The 19,833-nt window shown below is 39.7% G+C and overlaps 1 protein-coding gene across 2 annotated transcripts in view; it reads left to right on the forward strand.

Annotated features, from left to right (window-relative positions):
- LOC149179106 (pyridoxal kinase-like) overlaps window positions 1-19,833 on the forward strand; it is a 338,385-nt gene that overhangs the window by 48,026 nt on the left and 270,526 nt on the right. For both annotated transcript variants that reach the window (XR_016258247.1, XM_089420527.1), the window contains exons 3-6: window positions 4,926-5,019; window positions 5,181-5,285; window positions 5,602-5,685; window positions 5,892-5,965. Coding sequence is in view for 1 of the 2 variants with exons in the window: in XM_089420527.1 (XP_089276653.1) it covers window positions 4,926-5,019; window positions 5,181-5,285; window positions 5,602-5,685; window positions 5,892-5,965 (357 nt within the window). In the remaining variant the exon portion in view is untranslated. The remainder of the gene's footprint in view (window positions 1-4,925; window positions 5,020-5,180; window positions 5,286-5,601; window positions 5,686-5,891; window positions 5,966-19,833) is intronic.

Genomic DNA, 19,833 nt, shown 5'->3' on the forward strand with positions numbered 1-19,833 from the left:
ACTTGCAGGAAGAAATCTATATGGAACAACCCATTGGCTTCATACAAACAGACTCCAGCCTTGTGTGTCGACTTAAGAAATCCCTTTATGGTCTCAAGCAAGCTCCTCGGGCTTGGTATGCCAAAATGGATAGCTTTCTTTTAGAATCTGGCTTTTCTAGGTGTCATTCTGACAATACTGTCTACACCAAGAAAGTGGGTGACTCTCTTATCATCCTTGTTCTTTATGTTGATGATCTTATCCTTACTGGCAGTGATCCCAACCTTATAAACCATGTGAAGTCTATCCTTAAAAAGAAATTTGAAATGACAGACTTAGGACACTTACACTATTTTCTCGGTCTTCAAGTCTTGCAATCCAAGGAAGGTATTTCCCTTTCCCAGTCCAAGTATGCTTGTGATATTCTTCGTCATTTTCACATGGAAGACTGTAAGCCAGCCCCTTCTCCCTTTCAGTCTGGAGTCAAACTTTCAGTCTCTTGTACTTCTCCTGAAGTTGATGCTACCTTATACCGTCAACTTGTAGGAAAACTCTTGTACTTAACCCATACTCGTCCTGATCTTTCCTTTGCTGTTGGCCTTGTTGCTCGTTTTATGCAAAACCCCCGTGAAAGTCATTGGAAAGCAGCCAAAAGAATACTTCGTTATGTTCGAGGTACAGTACAGTTTGGGATTCATTACAGTGCCAAAGCAGCTCCTCTGTTAGTTGGTTTCACTGATTCTGATTGGGCTGGTGACCCTGATGATCGGAAGTCTACTGCCGGTTATGTCTTCACTCTTGGTTCAGGACCTATTACATGGGCTTGTAAGAAACAGGCTGCCATTTCTCTTTCGTCAGCAGAAGCAGAGTATCGTGGTGCCGTGGAAGCTAGTAAGGAAGCCTTGTGGCTTCGTCAGATCCTATCAGAGTTTGGCTTTGAGCAGCAGCATCCAACCACACTTTGGTGTGATAATCAAAGTGCCATTCAGCTATGCAAAGATCCAGTTCAGCATCAGCGCAGCAAACACATCGAACTACACATGCACTTCATCAGAAAGCTCATTCATGACCATGTTCTTGAAGTGCAATATTGTCCAACAGATGATCAGGTTGCAGACATCTTCACAAAGGCTCTCACAGAGGCGAAGTTCACTAAACTTCGATATATGCTCGGAGTTCAGGAAGTTGTCACTAAGGGGGGATAGGCTCTAGTGCCTCCTTCCTTCTCCTATTGTGTCATATTTGTAAATCCTTCAATCCTATCCCAAGTTGTTCTTAAGGGGGGATGTTAGGATATTCCGACACATAGGATATAGTTAAGTTCAACTTGGTCTAGTTTAGAGTTAGGTATAGAGTTAGGTAAAGTGTGTTTCTTTACCGTTGTACATATTGTAACTTACAATCCGACGGTCACGATATGTAGTGATCCGACGGTTCACTCTCACCTCGGTATTATCGACACTTGATCCGTGGCTTGACACCCGATTGGTCCATGAGTTCTATTTAAAGCGCATGGAGGGTCATTGTTCGGGTAATCCGTGCATGAGAGAAGCTTATGTAAATTTTCATTCTTTGATTAATAAATTGCCTGTAGTACCCACGTTGGGACAGGCCGTGGACTGTTTCCCTCCTTGCACTCTGAGGGTTTTAACCACGTCAAAAATACTGGTGTATTGATTTGAGATCTGGTTGTGAGCGGTGTCCTTTTGGTATTCTTTCTGAGGAACTTACCCTGTAAATTCCTACAATATTGTTTACTGTTCTATCTACAATTGCTGACTGCTATTGGGTGATTGAATTTGAATTGTTAAAGTGATTGCTATTGGAAGAAGAAATTGATAAAGTGAGTGTTACAACATAGAACATTTGAAAAATTGACAACAATTAGCCATTTATGGATCATGAATTAAAAGTGTTATGGAAGAATATCAATCCACTATCTCTGTCCAAGCCTCCTGTTTGTGCTCGTCCTAGACAAGGAAAGAAAAGCCTTGCGGGTTTCACTTGACTAGAAGGGATTGGTGACACCAAGGTGAAGTAAGGCAACAAGCATCATGATTCATTCTCTAACTTCAACTCATGATCCATAATTAACTTCTTAATATGATAAATGTAAGCACTTCGTATGGAACAATGGCTAATGTACCTCATGTGTGTTGAACCATCGTCATTGGATGAGTACGCTGATTAGGTGAATGAGCTGAGCATGTTATATATAAGAGGCATCTGAGGGGCTGCTATCTATGGAAAATGCTGGTCATCATCTTTGGGATAACTGTCTGCAATGTGGATCATGGAAGAATGATATCCTCTAGCTACCCCTAGGTGCGGGGGATAATAAAGCCCTAGACAAAGCCCCATGTTAATCCCTAGATATTGAGTTATTACATTTCTATTGTTATACTAGTGTTGTCAGGTAAACCCTTTAATTGTAATTGTACCCAGTCCCTATATATACCAAGGAGACCTAGTTTTAGAATCATCTCATCTTGTACATCTGTTCTATTGTAAAAGGAGGTGCTCCCTCTAAGAGGCTTTACATTCATTCTTCTCCTTCATTCTCAAGGCATGGAGAGACTTCTCTCTCTCTCTCTCTCTCTCTTCATGCTACTTTTGGTGTTTGGTGCATAACATATGATCTTTACTTGGTCACAATTGATAAATAAGGGAAAATGGACGCAAATAACAACATTCTATGCTATCATCACGACTTGAAGAGGCTGAAAAGAATCAACTGGAAACATGTAGCTAGTGATTACAAAAGTGGAACAATAGAGTAGGTTTACATATTGCAGCAACAACAATTTATAATATTTGTAACACAATGCTAATAATTGAAGGGAATTGGACAATAGCATATTATAGAACTAAACAATGCATGCACAAGTTGTGGAAATCTTCAAATAGTTCTATATTAATAAAAGAAACTTTTTCAACAATATCAGAAATAACTTTCTTGAGAAGGTATGGACACCAATGCAGGTCACTTTTAAGTGGTATAGGTGTTGCACTTGGCCAAATTGTCAAGACTCAACATTGCCTTCAATAAAACATTTCGGCATTGTTCTCTCTTAATGCTTATGAAGCTACTTAAAATTTCTTCTGCTTCGTACCTCTTTGCTCTTTGCATGTGGGATGCAGGTGGTGTTAGTTTTTGATGGATATGGTAGCATTGGACAAGTGTTCTAGTCTCTTAGGTCTTCAGAGAGGCTAAAGAACACAAGATCTACAAAACCCAGAAAAGGTTTCGAGAGAAAACAGTTAGAAACCTCTCAATTAAATTAATTGATCAATAATTAAAAAGTTCCTAAGTTTAACGTAGGAAATTTGATTAATTAATGGGTATTAATTGAGGAAATCGATTTTTCTCTAGAGACTTTCGAAAAAGTGACTTGACGTAGTCTTAAGATGATCTGAGCCATTGATCATTATTAGATCTTGGCCGTTGAAGCTCCAATGAGAGATTATAAGAGTAGGTCGAAGGGATTGGAGAAGACACAGTTCGTGAGCAAGGCAGTTCGAATTCCCCAGTTCACAATATTCAGTGAGGCCGCAGTTTGAGCCAGGGAAGAGCATCAGAGAGAGGGAGCAACAGAGATTTGGGAGCAGAGATCCATAGGTGATTTTCCTAGGTTTTTCTAGTGTACAAGAGGTAGGAGAAGAGGAGGCTGAATTGTTTGCAAAGGAGGCCGATTTGTGCAGTGCGAGTTAGCCAGAAACCCCAGTGTGAGTGGCTGAAAGATGTTCATTTCAATTATCAGAGGCTGGTTCAATATCTCAAAGGCAGAGCGAGTCATTTCCAGAGGCAGAGGGAGGCAACACGACTCACCTGGAAGGGTTTCAGGGGCTGTGTGAATTTATCTAGAGCCACTAGTGCACATTTTGGGCAGAGGTGTGAATAGCCTGTAGGAGGTGTGATTGGCTGGAGAAAGGCCAGTGTGATTGTAGAGAGAGACAAAGTTTCTCCTACATATTTTGCCTGTATATTGCCAGAGGTTTGCCAATTGGGCAACCAGTTGTAATTATTTTCTCAAATTGCTGCATAATAATAAAATCCTTATCTGCTGCATCGACTTTCCCTTTGGGTTTTTTCCGGGGACAATTGTCATTTTTTGTGTGTGGTCATCTATTTCTTAAATCTGCATTTTTGTTTCTATAACTTAATTTTTATTGTGAAGAATTGCAGTGTGAATTATTCGCTATTTGTCATAATAATAATCACAGAAGACAAATAAATTGGTAAAGTTAGAGAATAATTTCTAGTTACTGCAGTTCAAGGAATTTTCACAGGCAACTCTAAATGCATGCATAGTCTATAATATTTCACCACCTATAAAGATTCCTATTGCCACTAGTGGGTTTATTTTAGTAACTCCCACCTAACAAGATTCCTATTGCCACTTTTAAATCAATTATTTTGCAACTCTAATATGAATTGCTGCAATAAAATTATAAAACTCTTATGACCAAGATATAGTGCTTCAATTAACATAAAACTCTAATAAGTAACTTAAAGTACTCTTGAGTCAATCATTAACATAAAGTACAAATGGTCGATCTAAAAGTGCATTATCTGTGGGCATCATAACAAATGTTATTATGGTTCTTGGTGGGATGTCCAATCATTTTGACTCCAAACCCCTTTGTTGTCTTTCTAGATGGGAGAAGAATTTGTTATGGGCTGCTATCTTTCTTTGTCTGTATTTGTTTTAGATTGTTAAGAAATTTGTGTTATTAGAGTCTTCTTTAATAGGCCCCATTTCAAGCTTATCTGGATTTTCATGTCCAAACTATTGTCCAAAACCTTGAACAACATGCAAAACATGAGTAGGTCCATAGAACATTTCTTTGTCAAATTTGAGACTAACGATCTATGTAATTGAAAACTTCTAACAACTCATTGAAGTTCACTTTTATTGAATTTTACTGAATTTGCTGCCGAACAGGGATATGTTGGAAACAAAGCTGCTGTATTTCCATTGCAGCTTCTGGGTTTTGATGTGGACCCAATTAATTCAGTACAATTATCAAATAACACAGGCAAGCCTTTATACGATTTCTTTGGTTAGGCTTACAACTCAAGAGGCCTGGTATTCTATGTAGGATATTCATATAGATTCTAGATTTTTTGAAATTTTAACGGAGGGTTAGGCCTACAGACTGAAGGAGGAGCAGTGGTTTGATGAGCAAGGAGAATGCAGGATACCCGACGTTCCGAGGACAAGTGTTGAATGGGGAGGAGCTGTGGAGTTTAATAGAAGGCCTTGAAGCAAATGGCTTACTGGTCTATACACATCTATTAACAGGTATGGTCAAAAGATCGCATGATCTGATCTTTTTCAGGTTATTCTGAAACCAGTGGATCTCTTGTTTCTTGTAAACTTTTCCATTGTTGTATTGTATTTTACATGGCATCTACTTGCTTTGTCGATTGGTCCAATTTTGGTTCAACAAGAGGAAGTAATTTAAAGAGAATGTGATGGAAAGACAGTGAAAGCTTTTCCAGTTTTTTTTTTTTTTTTTGTTGCAACTTTAACAGTTTATCATTGACATTTTATAATCTTATACACAGTTTGTATTAAAACTAGAAATCTATAATTTTTTGTTGTACTGGTTTCACAGGGTACATTGGTTCAGTTTCTTTCTTGGAGACAATTTTACGTGTTGTTGAGAAGTTGCGTTCTGTGAATCCTGACATGATATATGGTAAAGTATTGTTAGTACTTGATTTGGATAATACAAGTTACAATGGTGAAAAATAATAGCATTGACATGAAGATAATTATTTTCCTGTATTAGGTAGCCTATAGAGATTGGTTTCCTTATCAAGGAGCAGATATAATATAGCGATTCATGTCCACTGAAGTTTCCTTCCATATTTCTGTTGTTTACTCTTGAATTTGGTTGACCAGTTTGTGATCCAGTTATGGGTGATGAAGGCAAGCTTTATGTTCCATCTGAGCTTGTTTCTCTTTATCGTGAAAAGGTAAATCTACAACATATACTGATTTACATTCTATGTCCATAGCTGGATTTCAAATATGTAACATTCTGTAGCAATATTCAGTTAATTTTGTATGTTTCTAGACAATGCTAATTAAAATAGAGATATACTTTTTATGACACTTGAATAGTGTCATGACTATAGAATACAGCTATAGAAGGTTTCCCACTCTGCATATTGTAAGTTTGGCTACTGTCCAATGACTACAATTTTATGTATATTACTAAGGAAAAGATTGATAAATTGGAACTACTTATTTAGTTGAAGATATTGTTGGTTTTGTTACCACACAATCTTGCAGGGCCCTAATGAAGGGAAACCTAAAGGACAACTACTAGACTAAATAATAACAACGGGACACTGACCGACTGTCACTTCAGTCAAGGTCCCCTGCTCTATGGACTTTCACTGATGGGAGGAGTCCCTTTAGGAAAGGAATCACTTGGAATGAATAGGTCAATGATTTAGATGTGACATGATTCCACTAAGCCCATTCAAGGAGAGACAATAATGGTTCAATGCTTCAAGGAAGCTAAAGGCTTTCCAAGAAAAACCTAGGAAGAGAAGAAGACATTGATTGAGGTGACAATGGGTCATTGTCCCATTGTTTTCACTTATTCTAGTAGTTGTCCTTTAGGTTTCTCTTCCTCTGGGCCTTGCTAGATTGCGCGGTAACATTTTTGGCACCCTTGCCAGGGAGGGAAGCAGGTTTACCTCTTTGGTCATGTATTTGAAGAGGTGAATCTCCCAATGACATCATAGATAATCTTCTGGCGACTCCTAAATTGTTTGGTTATAAAGATCTCAAAGAAAACAGAGCTCCTATAACCAGAGCTACTTCTAGGAAAAGTGCTGAGCTTGGTAAATCTCCCACAAGCAGTCCAACACCTCTTGCAAGGCAACTTTTCCTTAGCAACATGAATACCAATGCTAACCAAAACCAAAATCAAACTCAAAATCAAACCCAAACCCCTAGGTCTAAGAAATGTAATATGGCATCTTTCAAACCTCTGAACTTTAGTGGAATTCCTGATGCTCCTCACCCATTACCTGAGAAATATCATGAATGGCTACCAAAGTTCAAAAGAAGTGCTGATCAAACTACCGAAAGACATGTAGAGAACTTCTTTTGGGTGGTGGGTTGTCGAATGATCGAAGATGAAGTTGTAGTGATGATGTTATTTGCTTTGACATTCAGGGGAGAAGTCAAGGATTGGTACATTAGCCTTTCTCCAGCTAGCATTAGTCATTAGTGACTTTGACCAATTTGAAGACCTCTTCAAGAAAAGGTGGGCCACAGATGCTGATGGAAACCTTGTCATTGAAAATTTCTACCATGTACAAAAGAAACTAGATGAAGATATTAGAACTTTCATCCAAGTATTTGATAGGATTGTTAGGGATATCCCTAATCGCCTCAAACCTACTGATGCCCAAATCCTTGAAAAGTTCATCAAAGCAGTCCAAGGTCACCTAACATATCAACTTAGAGATAAGAAGCCTAAAACTCTTGCTGAGGCAAAGGAAATGGTCATTGAAATCGAAAAAAACCTAAATGTTGCTCATATTGAAATGTTCAATTTTCCTAGAGCCAAGGTTGAAACTAAAAAGAGCAAGGCCAAGGACCAAGTGGAAGAAGTAGTTGTCACCTTGTACAAGAAATTAGATAATATATATGATGATATGAATGCTAGGGATAGGATGTACATGAATACATTCACCACTCTTGAAAAGGGGCAAAGGGCCAATTTCCCCCCTCAAGAATAAAAACAAGGTCTTTGTCAAGAAGAATAATGAGGAGGGTAAGAAGGCTCAACCAAATGCCCCTAATACTTTAGCCCCGACTAATGCAGTGTGGAACAAGAGGACTCATCTTCCGATGAATATCAAAGTGATAGTTCTAGTGAAGAAAGTGAAGATGAGGAGGGTGGTGAGCAAATGAATCTAGTCAATGAATCCCAAGCTTTCAACATCATATTAGGTGGCACATATACTCATCCTCAAATCAGTGAAGTAAAACTTAAGGAAGAACAAGATGAACCTATACTGAATGCGGAGGATAGTGGAAGGTTTAAAGGATTGCAATATTCTAGAAAGAATGACAAAGAATCTTCCTCAAGCTCTAAAACATCAAAGGGAAAGGATTTGCCTCCTAAGGAACCTGCAAGGAGGATCCCCCTAAGAAGGATGACACCAAAAAGGATCCTCCTAAAGGGGAGCTCAAGCACAAGACCAAAGGTAAACAAGCGGAATTAGACATTGATACAAGCGCTGCTATGAGTAAGGTGAGCATGCTGGTTCCCATAAAGGAGATTGTAAAGATCCCATCCCAAAGAAGGCAAGTGAAGAAAGCTTTAGGGCTTGATGAAGAGGACCCACCTATTATGTTGCAAAACATCCACTTCACTAAGACCAATCTTGGCCATGAACCATTCCTGTTGACCTTAAACATAAATAACCTTCTTCTCCACAATTGCATGTGGTTTTAGGGGCTTTCGCAAATATCATGCCACCAAAGGTCATGAAACAACTCAAGTTAAGTATCACCTGGCGTTATAAGAATGTATGTGGCTTTGATTCTAGATCCATTCTCGTTGAGGGTCTCATCAAAGACCTCAAAGTAGCATTAGCCATGAATGAAGACATATCTTTGCTCATGGACGTTGTGGTTATCGATATACCTGATGTATGGGGAACGCTGTTGTCTAGAAAATGGACTTATTTTATGCCACCATCCTACAACCTGATGGGACCCCATTCATTCTTTATAGAAAGCTCCAATTTCCAACTCATGTTGAGGAACTTGGCCTTCTTCCTTATCTTGATAGGTTGCCTAAATCCATAAATCCTAGCTCTATCCTTCCTTCCTAGGAAGTGTGTCTCCTCAAAGGGCCTAATAACAAAGACTACAAGCCTAAAAAGAAGTGGGTGCAAAAACCTAAGAGAGAGTTTAAAATTGGGGAGGTAGTATTGGTAGATAAAAATCCCGTGCCTGTTAAGATCCATGGTAAGGTTGGTGAGGGATACTATTACATTGCTAGACTTGATGACGAGCTTTGGCCTAATCTAGTCAAGGCTAGTCATATGACCCCTTTCTTGGATACTTGACATTGTATTATACACATGTTAGAGTAGGTGATTGCATATATATATAATCTGTATGGTTTTTATTATTTGATGAAAACATGGGTGATAAAAGTAAGCCTAGGACAGATGCTTCCAACATTGTCTATGATGTGCAGGATACAGGTCTACGATCCCAGAGGATTGTTGGTGTTCTTATGACCTCCCATTTGAGTACATGGTTCATGCACTTAGTTAAACTTTCACACAAAATACTACAAGATATGATAAATCGTTGAATGCATTTTATTCACAAGGATATGCATATTAATACAATGTCTTATGACCCTTGGTTTTCATATTCCAAGTGGTCTCTTGGAGTCCAATGATTGTTCATATTCCACACCATAACCCTTAGCGGATTAGGTGTCCAACATTCCTCCCCCCCCCCCGCCGCCTTTAATCCGAAGGGGTTTATATGAGTCCAAGAAGAGAGCTGAAATATAAAAAATGCAAAGATGCATGGCAACAATTAGTTGACTATTCTCCTTGAAATAATGGTATAAAGTGGGAGAATTGGAGGTCTCAACCGGTGATGGTTTAAGGATGACCACCAACACTAGAATGCTTAGTGCAGTTCCTGGAACTCTTTCAAATCTAGCTAGAAGCTGAAGTCTTCTACTAGAGGAAGTGCTCCCTAATGCTTTGAAAAGGGAGACCATCGAGGTCTCAACAGGAACTCTTAGTGCAGTTCCCAGAATAGTTCCAAATCTGGCAAGAAGTTGTTAGTCTTCTGCTAGAGGAAGTGTCCCTAATGTTTTGAAAAAGGAGACCATCAACCTGGAAAATGGAGGTCTCAACCTGCAGAAAAAGGGAGAACCTCAACTTGAAAAGGGAGGTCTCAACCTGTGGAAAAAGGGAGAACCTCAACTTGAAAAGGGAGGTCTCAACCTGCGGTGGTTTAAGGAAGGCCACCAACCAAAGGCATGCTCATGGGCTTCTTTGTCTCTGGCTACAACTCTGAATCTGGGTATGGCTGACTCTAGCTCTAGGCTCAGGCAATAGGTTTAGGTTGTGGCTCAGGCTTGCTTGATTTATCTTTGAAGCTTGTAGATGACCATCAATTCCCCCCTTGTCAGATACAAGGTGAGAAGACAAAGAAAACTCAACTGCAAGACACGTCAATACTCGAGAGCAAATTCTGTGATATGAGTGAAATATATTCTTGGCTATTGAAGCCCAATGCCAAGAAGCGATCCATCGAAGGTGAATCTGTGTTCTTGCAGGAGTCTTGTTTGTGAAGCATATGTTTGAATGATGAGTGTGCTTACCACAATGCATACAATGGTGAAGATCAAAACAATGATCTTTCACATGGCCAACTCTGTCACAATGTTGGCATTTGTCAATTTTTGGTTGTGGACGAGGAGCAGGTGAAGATGAGTTGTATTGAAGAAATCCAACATTGAAATTTGATTGGCTTGGAATAGTTTGGAACTTGAAAGGACACATCCTTGTCATATCCAAGACCAGTTTTGTGCTTGTTGTTGACAATTTCTTCCCAAGGTCTGATGATTGACTTAGGAAGTATAGGGTGAATTTCTGCATCTTTATGCAAGTCTGTGCCTAAGATGGGCTCATTGATATGATCAATTTCTACTTGCTGATGGGGGTCAACTTCATACTCAAATAGAAGATTGTTTTGAACAAAAACTAGTTTAGAATGACCATTCTTCTTTAATTCATCTTGCTGTAGTTGCAATTCGAGCTGCAAAAAATCAATCTTTTCTTGTGCATTTTGTAGATAGATTCTACTATCAGAAAGATTGTCCTTGCTGATTTTTACCATCTCATCTTTAGTGGAATGTATTAGAATATTCAACAGTTCTAATACATCATCAAGTTTGGCCATTTCTTGAGCAAAAATAAAGATTCAATAGTCTGGCAAGACTAGACCAATCCCAACTTATTGAAGTTTCCAAATATAAAAAAAATTAGTTGTCTAGCAAATTATCATACAATGCAATCTTGATACATGGATATCAAGCTGATAAAGCACACATATAAGTCTTCATGTATATTTAACTCCAATGTATAACTAATGCACAGTGGTATTAAAATCTGAAAGTTCTATGCAGAAATTTAAAAAATTCTTTGTAGAAACTTGAAAGTTCTATGTAGAAAAATGAATGTACTTGCAGAAAATTGAATGTACTTTGTAGAAAACTGAATGGAACTGAATGTACTTAGCAGAAAGCTAAATGTACTATGCAGAAAGTTGCATATACTTTGCAGAAAATTGAATGTACTTTGCAGAAAATTGAATGTTCTATGTTATTACAATTGCTTAGAATGTAGATTTCTTCTTCACAACTTTTTAGATCAACAGTTGTAGATAGAACATAAACTTAAGGATCATATGAAGACAACCAAGCACAAATATGAGACACTAAGAGTTAGGGCAATAACCAGGGAAAAACCCACATGGGGAAAAGCCAAATGATTCTTCTTCTATTAGATTTCTTCAATTGTTCAGCAGAGTACATAGAGAGAGAGGAAGAGAATGAGAATGAATAAATTCACCAATGTTTGATCAATTTGCAAGTAAAGTGCTCTTGCTCTTTGCTCGAAGATCTTCTCCTTCTCTTGATCAGATCTTGTCCTTCACACTTGCTCCAGCTCTTCCCTTTCTCTTACTCTTCACTTGCTCTCACACATCTCTTACACACACCTAAAACTAGCTCTCATTCTTTACAATGAACATGCTACACCAACTCTCACTTGCTCTTGTTTAAATATATGAGAAATGAGAGGAGTTACAAAATGAATTCATACTTGAGCCAATAATAGGAGAATCGAATTCCACGAGGGAGGAGTTACTTGAGGATGTATAACTCATCTCAAGAATAGAGAGAGAGATACACATGTCTTGAGGAGTTACAATTCGAATTAAGGAGAGAGAGAGAGTTACACTCAGACATGATAAAATATTTGGCGAGAGTTACAAATTGAATTGAATGAGGGAGTTACAAGTGCATTTAAAGAGAAGTTACACTTTTGCCATACATTGAATTAGTGAGGGAGAGTTACATTCTCATAAGTGTGGAGTTATTATTTTATTGCAAGAGAGAGGTTCAATTTGCTAAGTAATAGATTCTCAATTTAATTTACTTATCTCATGAGAGAATTTGTTTTTATTAATCCATTAAAGATGAATGACTTTAGACTATTTTATAAATAATAGTATCATAATAATAATAATATTAGTAAGGATAAAAATATTAATTCTTGACTTATATAATCATGATTGATTTGATTTTAAAATGGATTCCATATGTCAAGATCATCCTTTAGCATTTAGACATGACTTTCTATTTTTGGAAAGTCACTTCCAAATTGAGATGTGACTTACTATTTATGGAAAGTCATATTAGAATTGTTAGAAATGGAATTTTATTATAGGTGATTCAAACATAACTGAAAGATATGATTTCTTCTAGGAGAAATTCATTCTTGAGCTGTAAAATTTTAACAATCCCTCTTAGCTAGGGAGGAATTTCTTTCTGCATAAAAGATCTCTGCTTCCTCTGATCTCTTTCATTCATCTCAGTTCAACTCTGCTATGTAACATCTGTAACAATGAAGTCACAATCTAAAGAAGAATCATCCACTTGACACAAATTTGGAAAGGAAAGAATCATCACATGTCACATAGACAAGGATTACACTCAACCAATTTTCATCTCTAAAAATTAGGTGATAGAACACAGGCATCACATCGACAAGACTCAAACAAGTCACATAGACAAGAATCAAACACAACCAATGTCAAGTGGTGGAACACCTGCATCATAGACAAGTCTCACTACACCTATTTGCCAGATAGGTGGCTCTTCCCACGTCCCAGATTGTGGGTCGGATGCATACTGAGGCCTACTCTTGCGGCACACACTACACAAGAGGCCCCTCATTCTCAGGAGCTTTCCGGCATCATTCCCTAATTATGTGAGCTCTGACAGGGGGAAAGGCAGCTCAGTGTTCTCAATCAGCTATGACGACTTCCCCGAAGGGTCATGTCCATAAGTCCAAGCTGCTCTCTAAAAATTGAGAACTTTCCTTTCGGTAAAGGCTTGGTAAGAATGTCAGCTATCTAATCATCAATGGAGATTTGATGGAGCCTCACTGCTCCTCTCTGCACCATATCCCGGATGTAGTGATACTTGATCTCAATATTCTTGGACTTGTCACGAAACACATGATTTTTTGTGAGACCAATCCTGCTCTTATTGTCACAATATATAACTGTTGTGTCTGGAACTTGCTCAAGTAGTTCCCCAAAAAACTTTCTCAGCCAAACTGCCTCATAGTTAGCCATGCTAGCCGCAATGTACTCAGCTTCAGCTGTACTTAGTGTTGAGAAATCTAGGGCATAGTAATTAGGTGATTTCTTTTCTTTAGATAACTGCTTGTGAATGCTTTTTAATTCTTTAGATTAGGATCTTCTTTTTCATCAGATTATTATAGTGTTCTTTGAAGAAATTTCAACCCCCACTCTGGTTATCAGTTTTTCTTATCACTCCATGCATTTAGTTTTAAATCCAAGCATGATAAAAAATTCTAAAATCTGGAAATGACAATATTTTCTGAAAACACAAATTTAGAGATTTCACAACTGCTGAAATTGCAGAAATAAAACACAGCAAAATTATGACAGCCACACATAGAAAATAACACAACAAAATTATGACAACCCCACACAGAAAATAACACAGTGATTTTTGGTCAATGTGACCTTGGAAAAACCCCCTACAACTCTTGGGGAAAATTAGTTTGAGAGCTCGTTATTTCTGAAAATGCTTTTACAGAGAAATTGAAATACCAGTAAAAATTCAAGCAACCACAAATTACAACTTATCTCGATTTCCGTGCTTGAACTCCACCTCGAAAATCATGCCAATCAGCAAACAAGCAAAATAGAAATCTTTATAGCAATACAACAACATTAAATGTTGTACGCCTGCCTCGAAAAATGTGCCTAGAACTTGCTGTACGGACCGTAGGGATTTTAGCAGTACGTTTGCCTCGAAATTTGTTGTTGCTGTCTCTCTTCCTCGATTTCTGTGTTGTCCCTCTTCCTCGATATCTATGCTTTGCTCCTGCTGTACAGTTTTGCCTTGAGATGTGTGCCAATAAATGCTGCTGTCCAGATTTTCTAAAATGTCTTCTTGCTGCTCTACTTCACTTCCTCGCTGCTCAGAAATTTTTTTCTTGCTCTCTCTTCTAGGGATGAGAATAAATGTGCATTTAATTCTCACTTTCTATTTTTTAACTCACCCACTTAAATAGAGACCCACTTAGCCTTTTATTTCCGTAGTCACTTTTTCACTTTCTAATTCTTCATTGACTTTAATAAAGTCACCTTTAAATTAGAATGTAACTTTACCACTTATAAAGTCACTTTTAAATTAGAATGTAACTTTACCACTTATAAAGTCACTTTTAAATTAAATTGACTTTACCACTTATAAGTCACTTTAGGAGAAAAGTAAAAAATAAATTTGGACACTTTCCCTAGGCCAAAGATCAAAGCCTTAGGGAACCACTTGTCCTCTGGTACCCAAATTTTAACATTCTTCTTCATCAAACAACTATCAATGCATAAACAATAAAGAGACAAGAGACATAGGATATAGGTTATCAGCCAGGGTCAAAACCTCTCCCACTTGAGAGGAAAACTCGAACAAATTCTTCTTCTTATAGAGACTTCAATTGACGAATACCAAGACCAAAGACCCTTAACCTATTTTCCACTCCAAGACCAAAACACAAAGCTTCCTTCTCTTCCTTGAGTCAACGCTAGTCAAACTGTTGAATTTCCGTCTACTTCTCGGCTACACTTTAGATTTCGGTTTACTGCAATTTCTCGGCCTATTTCAGAAGCCCTAGTTGCACTGCTTGGTAAGTGTCACTTTCTTTGACTCCTTCGCTTAGGATAGAGAATCCTTGCTTAATTCGACTTCCCTTTGACTTGTTCTTCTCCCAATATGATTACCTTAGATGACTGTAATCTTCTCGGCCCTTCCTGTAGCAGATGATTCCTCTCTTCTTCACACGTGTGACATAAGAACAACCCTAAAACAAACCTAAAACACCTTCGCTCTTCCTTCCTTCTTCTCGCTGGCTATGAGACTCCTTTCTGGGTGATTCTCGCACTTCTTATTGTAGACTTCCTCTTGACCGGAATTCTGTCTCTGAAATGAAGCTGAGCTGCCCTATTTATAGTTGTTTGCCCATCAACTAAGTCGACCTGAACTGTGGGTGAGCCGACATGTCTTCTGGATACGTTTCATTATTCCTTCTTGAAGCCGACTTGTATGAGGTGCTTTAGTTTGGTCTTGGAGGGTCTTTTTATTCTTTTAATGTAATGACTCATACAAATATGCAACATGCCCAAGAAGGGTTCTTCATACATGACATTGACTCAATTTGACTTTATGACTAATCCTAAGGGCTCACAATGGGAGCCTTACCTAAAAATAAAATTCCATGCTCATGAAACCCATGAGACAATCATTACAATAATAATTTTATTTTTCTTCTTTGCATCGATTACATAAAATCACAATTACACATGCCATTATGAAGACCGAACCTAGTTACACTTTTCAACACTCCCTCTTAACTAGAGAGGTATTCATAATCCATGCAAGGTACTTGGACATTCTCAATTTGATGAATTCTCATAAGAAGAGTTGGATTGGTAACCCATCTGTTTAGCGTCATATCAATTAGCATTGTCACATAGCAAGGCCTTGACTAACAACTGTATCTCTCCACAAGATTTGAGCTCAATGCTGGCGAGGCCAATGATGTATAGACACCCTCATCCTTGTCTCTCTCGGAACATACCCCACTCGGGTTCTCAGTGTGTTTTCCACTAGGACTATTCTTATCTTGAATTCTCATGTTGATTTTAGGTAGCATCGGATGTTGTATAGCTTCGAAATTTGGTGGAGGGGCTAGAACACATGAGATTTCAAGAACCCAGAAATCATTTGGAGAAATTCCACCCAGATGAGGAGTTAATAAAATAATTAATATTTTTAATGAGTTCCTAAGTCTAAACTTAAGAAAATAAAAATATTAATGTGTATTAATAAAAATATGGGCGAGAAGGTTCTGAGACGAGGATCAAGCTTGTTTTAATCTTAGCCATTGATTAGAGATTAGATCACGACCGTTGATTCATCAACAGGAAAAGTATAAGAGGAGGCTTGAGGGTCAGTTGGAGATACACCAAGAGATCAAAGAGTTCGATTTTTCTGGGGCGTGGTTTGTTGAGAAAGTCGAGCTAAGTGATCTGAGTTGCAGTGAGAGGGGTAGTTCGACAGAGGGACTTCAGTCCAAGGCCGAGGATACATAGCAGAGAGGCAGAGCAACAACAGGAGAGACAACACAACTCCAGAGAGGGTGACACAGAAGCTAGAGGGGCTGACGCAGTTCCTTAGAGGCAGCGCTGGGGTTTTCTGTGGGGCAGAGAGAGCAACAGTTCAGCATATCGACTTCTGAGCAAGGGAGGCTCATTGGGAGGGTGACGCAACTCCTAGAGGAGGTGACGCAGTTCCAGTGCAGAGCTTGGAGTAGCCATCGCTGCCCAGCACTGGGAACAACAATTGTCATCTGTGGGGTTTGATCATCCAGTTGCTGGAATTGCCAAAATATCTGTCTTCGGATAGAGGTACTTCTGCTAGGTTTATTCTCTGTTGGGTGAGCCAGATTTGGCACCCTAGTTGTATTCAAAAATCTGCTTAATAATACAAACCCTCTATATGCTGCACCGGTTTTCCCAAATTGGGTTTTTCTGGGGACGATTGTCCAAAAATAACGGTGTCCCTTGTGTGATTGTCTCAGTTTATTTCAGTTCATGATCTGTATGTATGTGTAGGCTGCAATAGTGTTTTTCATCACTATTTAAGTAATTAAATAACTTGTTGAATGTAAAGAACAAGTAGGAGATGATAAACCAGTGATTGCAATAGGATTTCTGATGTGTAGATTCAAAAATTCTCACATGGTATCAGAGCATTGCAAATCATAGGAGACTGAAGACACCAGTCGAGAGATCCAAAAAATTCGCTGTAGAGAAGCAACTGCAGGAGTGACGCAGAGCTAGAGGAGGTGATGCAGAGGCTCGCGCAGTGCCCGCGTCAGCATTTCGATCCTACAGAGGGTAATGTAGAGCCAGAGAGGAGTCCATGCAGTGACTACGTTAGCTCTCTGGGCTAGCATAGAGCCTGAGAGGTTCGAAACAGTCAGTTGTTGGGCTGAGGGAGCAATGTAGATTCGATTAGAGGAGCTGGTGGGACACTGTTTCTGATTCGTGCAGAACAGTGTTTGTGGAGACAAAGCCGAGCTAGAGGGAGTCATTGCCTTGACAGATTTCTAGCCAAAGAAATCTAGATGCGGGTTGCAGCAGCAAAGGAGGATTCGAGAGGAGTGATTCGACATTTGGCTGAAGGATTTATGTGAAAGAAATCAGGACTCAGAGGGAGTTTAGAGGAGCTTGTTCCTTAGAGGGTTTTTTGCGCCAAAGAAATTCAGATCCAAGTCTTGCTAGATTGACAGCAGGAGAGGGAGAAGAGAACTAGTCCTATTTTGGAGCAGAGATGGCAATGAATGGGTTGAGGGATCAAGACAGATTGGATGGAGCATCCAATTTTGTCATCTGGAAGGCCAAGATCCTGGCAATCCTAGACAAACATCGCATCAAGGACTATGCCTTGAAGGTAGTTGTTGTGCAGTCGATGCTGATCCGATGAAGAAGTACGAGGAGGCCCAGGCTAAGGCCAAGTGCATGATCCTAGACAGGGTCAAAGATCATGTAGTACCACACATCGTTGAGAAGGACACGACAAGGAAGATGTGGGAGGCGCTGACCACCTTGTATCAAGGTTCTTCCGTCCAACGGAAGATGCTATTAGAAAATCAGCTGAAGCCTGAGACAGTACCAGATGTAGAAGGGAGAAGAGATTGATCCCTTCCTTCTCAACTTGCAAGGGATTCGCGACCAGTTGACTTCCGTGGGGTCTACACCAGATCCTGAGTTCATGGTTAGGACTGCCCTGAATGCAGTCACCGAGGACTGGGAGACTTTTGTCCAAAGTATCTTGGGTAGAGAGACTCTCTCCAGATGGGAGGAGATGTGGGCAACTCTTCGACAAGAAGAGCTCAGGAGGCTGATCAAGACAGGAAGTAGCGGCGAAAGAGCCCCATCAAGAAGGAGGAGGAGGAGGATGCAACTCTTGCATCATCGGGACAGCAAGGGCAGTAGAAGAGAAAGAAGAACATAACCAAGGTCAGATGCTTCAATTGTGGGGAACTGGGACATTATGCCACTCAGTGCCCCTGGAATAAGGGCAAGGGGGAAGCTTCTGAATCAAAGGTTGCTCCAGCGAAAGCGGATAAAGAAGGCGAGGATGACGATTGTGCCATGAGTGCTCATGCACCTCTGGAAAAGAGGTGGGGCAACATCGAGTTGTAGTCGAGAGGACTACATGAGGGCAGGATCCTTGTGCCCAAATTCTTGGATCACATACGGCTACGGGAGCCCTTAACGACAGTAGCATAATGACGGGTGTCGGTTGGAGCGAGGTGTGATGGAGCGATAGTGGCATTGCTAGAGTGCCAAAGTCTGAGGCAGCGCAGTGGATGTTGTAGCAGTGCGAGAGGCACATAGCAGTTTGCAGTAGCGTAGTGGCAGCAGAGGGTCAACACAGATTAGCAGCAAAGGTAGCTTCAATATCATGAGGCATCCATACTGACCAACATGTCAGTGTTTGGGTGAGTTTTCAGTTACTTACTTCTCAGTAACTGAGTTGCAGTGCAACAATTAGCAGTGATAGTGCTATGGGTAGCATGATGCAACATTTTGAGAGGGAGCTGTAGTACAGATGTAGCAGTGACAGTGGCAGAGTCATGGGCAACAATACAGGAAGCAACGGTGCAGTGGATGAAGGGCAGTAGGCCAAGCATTAGCAACACAGAGGATCAATGCAGTGGATCAGTGTAATGCTTCTATGGGGAAGTATTGCTAGAGCACATTCCTCGCTAAGAGGGAGTGTTGATTTTGGGTAGCATTGGATGTGCTCTAGCTCTGAAATTTGGTGGAGGGGCTAGAACACATGAGATCTCCAGAACCCAGAAATCGTTTGGAGAAATTCCACCCGGATGAAGAGTTATTAAAATATTTAATATTTTTAATGGGTTCCTAAGGCTAAACTTAAGAAAATAAAAATATTAATGTGTATTAATAAAAATATGGGTGAGAAGGTTTTAAGTGACGAGGATCAACCCTGTTTTAATCTTAGCCATTGATTAGAGATTAGATCACGGTCGTTGATTCATCAATAGGAAAAGTATAAGAGGAGGCTTGAGGGTCAGTTGGAGATACACCAAGAGATCAAAGAGTTCGATTTTTTTTGGACCGTGGTTTGCTGAGAAAGTCAAGCTAAGTGATCTGAGTTGCAGTGAGGGGTAGTTTGGTAGAGGGAATTCAGTCCAAGGCCGAGGATACATAGCAGAGAGGCAGAGCAGTAGTAGGAGAGACAACGCAACTCCAGAGAGGGTGACGCAGAAGCTAGAGGGGCTGACGCAGTTCCTTAGAGGCAGCACTGGGGTTTTCTGACGACTTTTGAGCAAGGGAGGCTCACTAGGAGGGTGATGCAGTTCCAACGCAGAGCTTGGAGCAACCATTGTTGCCCAATACTGGGAACAACAATTGTCATCTG

Source organism: Pinus tabuliformis, chromosome 4_1 (assembly GCF_031772625.1).
Source record: "Pinus tabuliformis cultivar Carrire ecotype Pingquan chromosome 4_1, CPIR1, whole genome shotgun sequence".
Taxonomy (NCBI): domain Eukaryota; kingdom Viridiplantae; phylum Streptophyta; class Pinopsida; order Pinales; family Pinaceae; genus Pinus; species Pinus tabuliformis.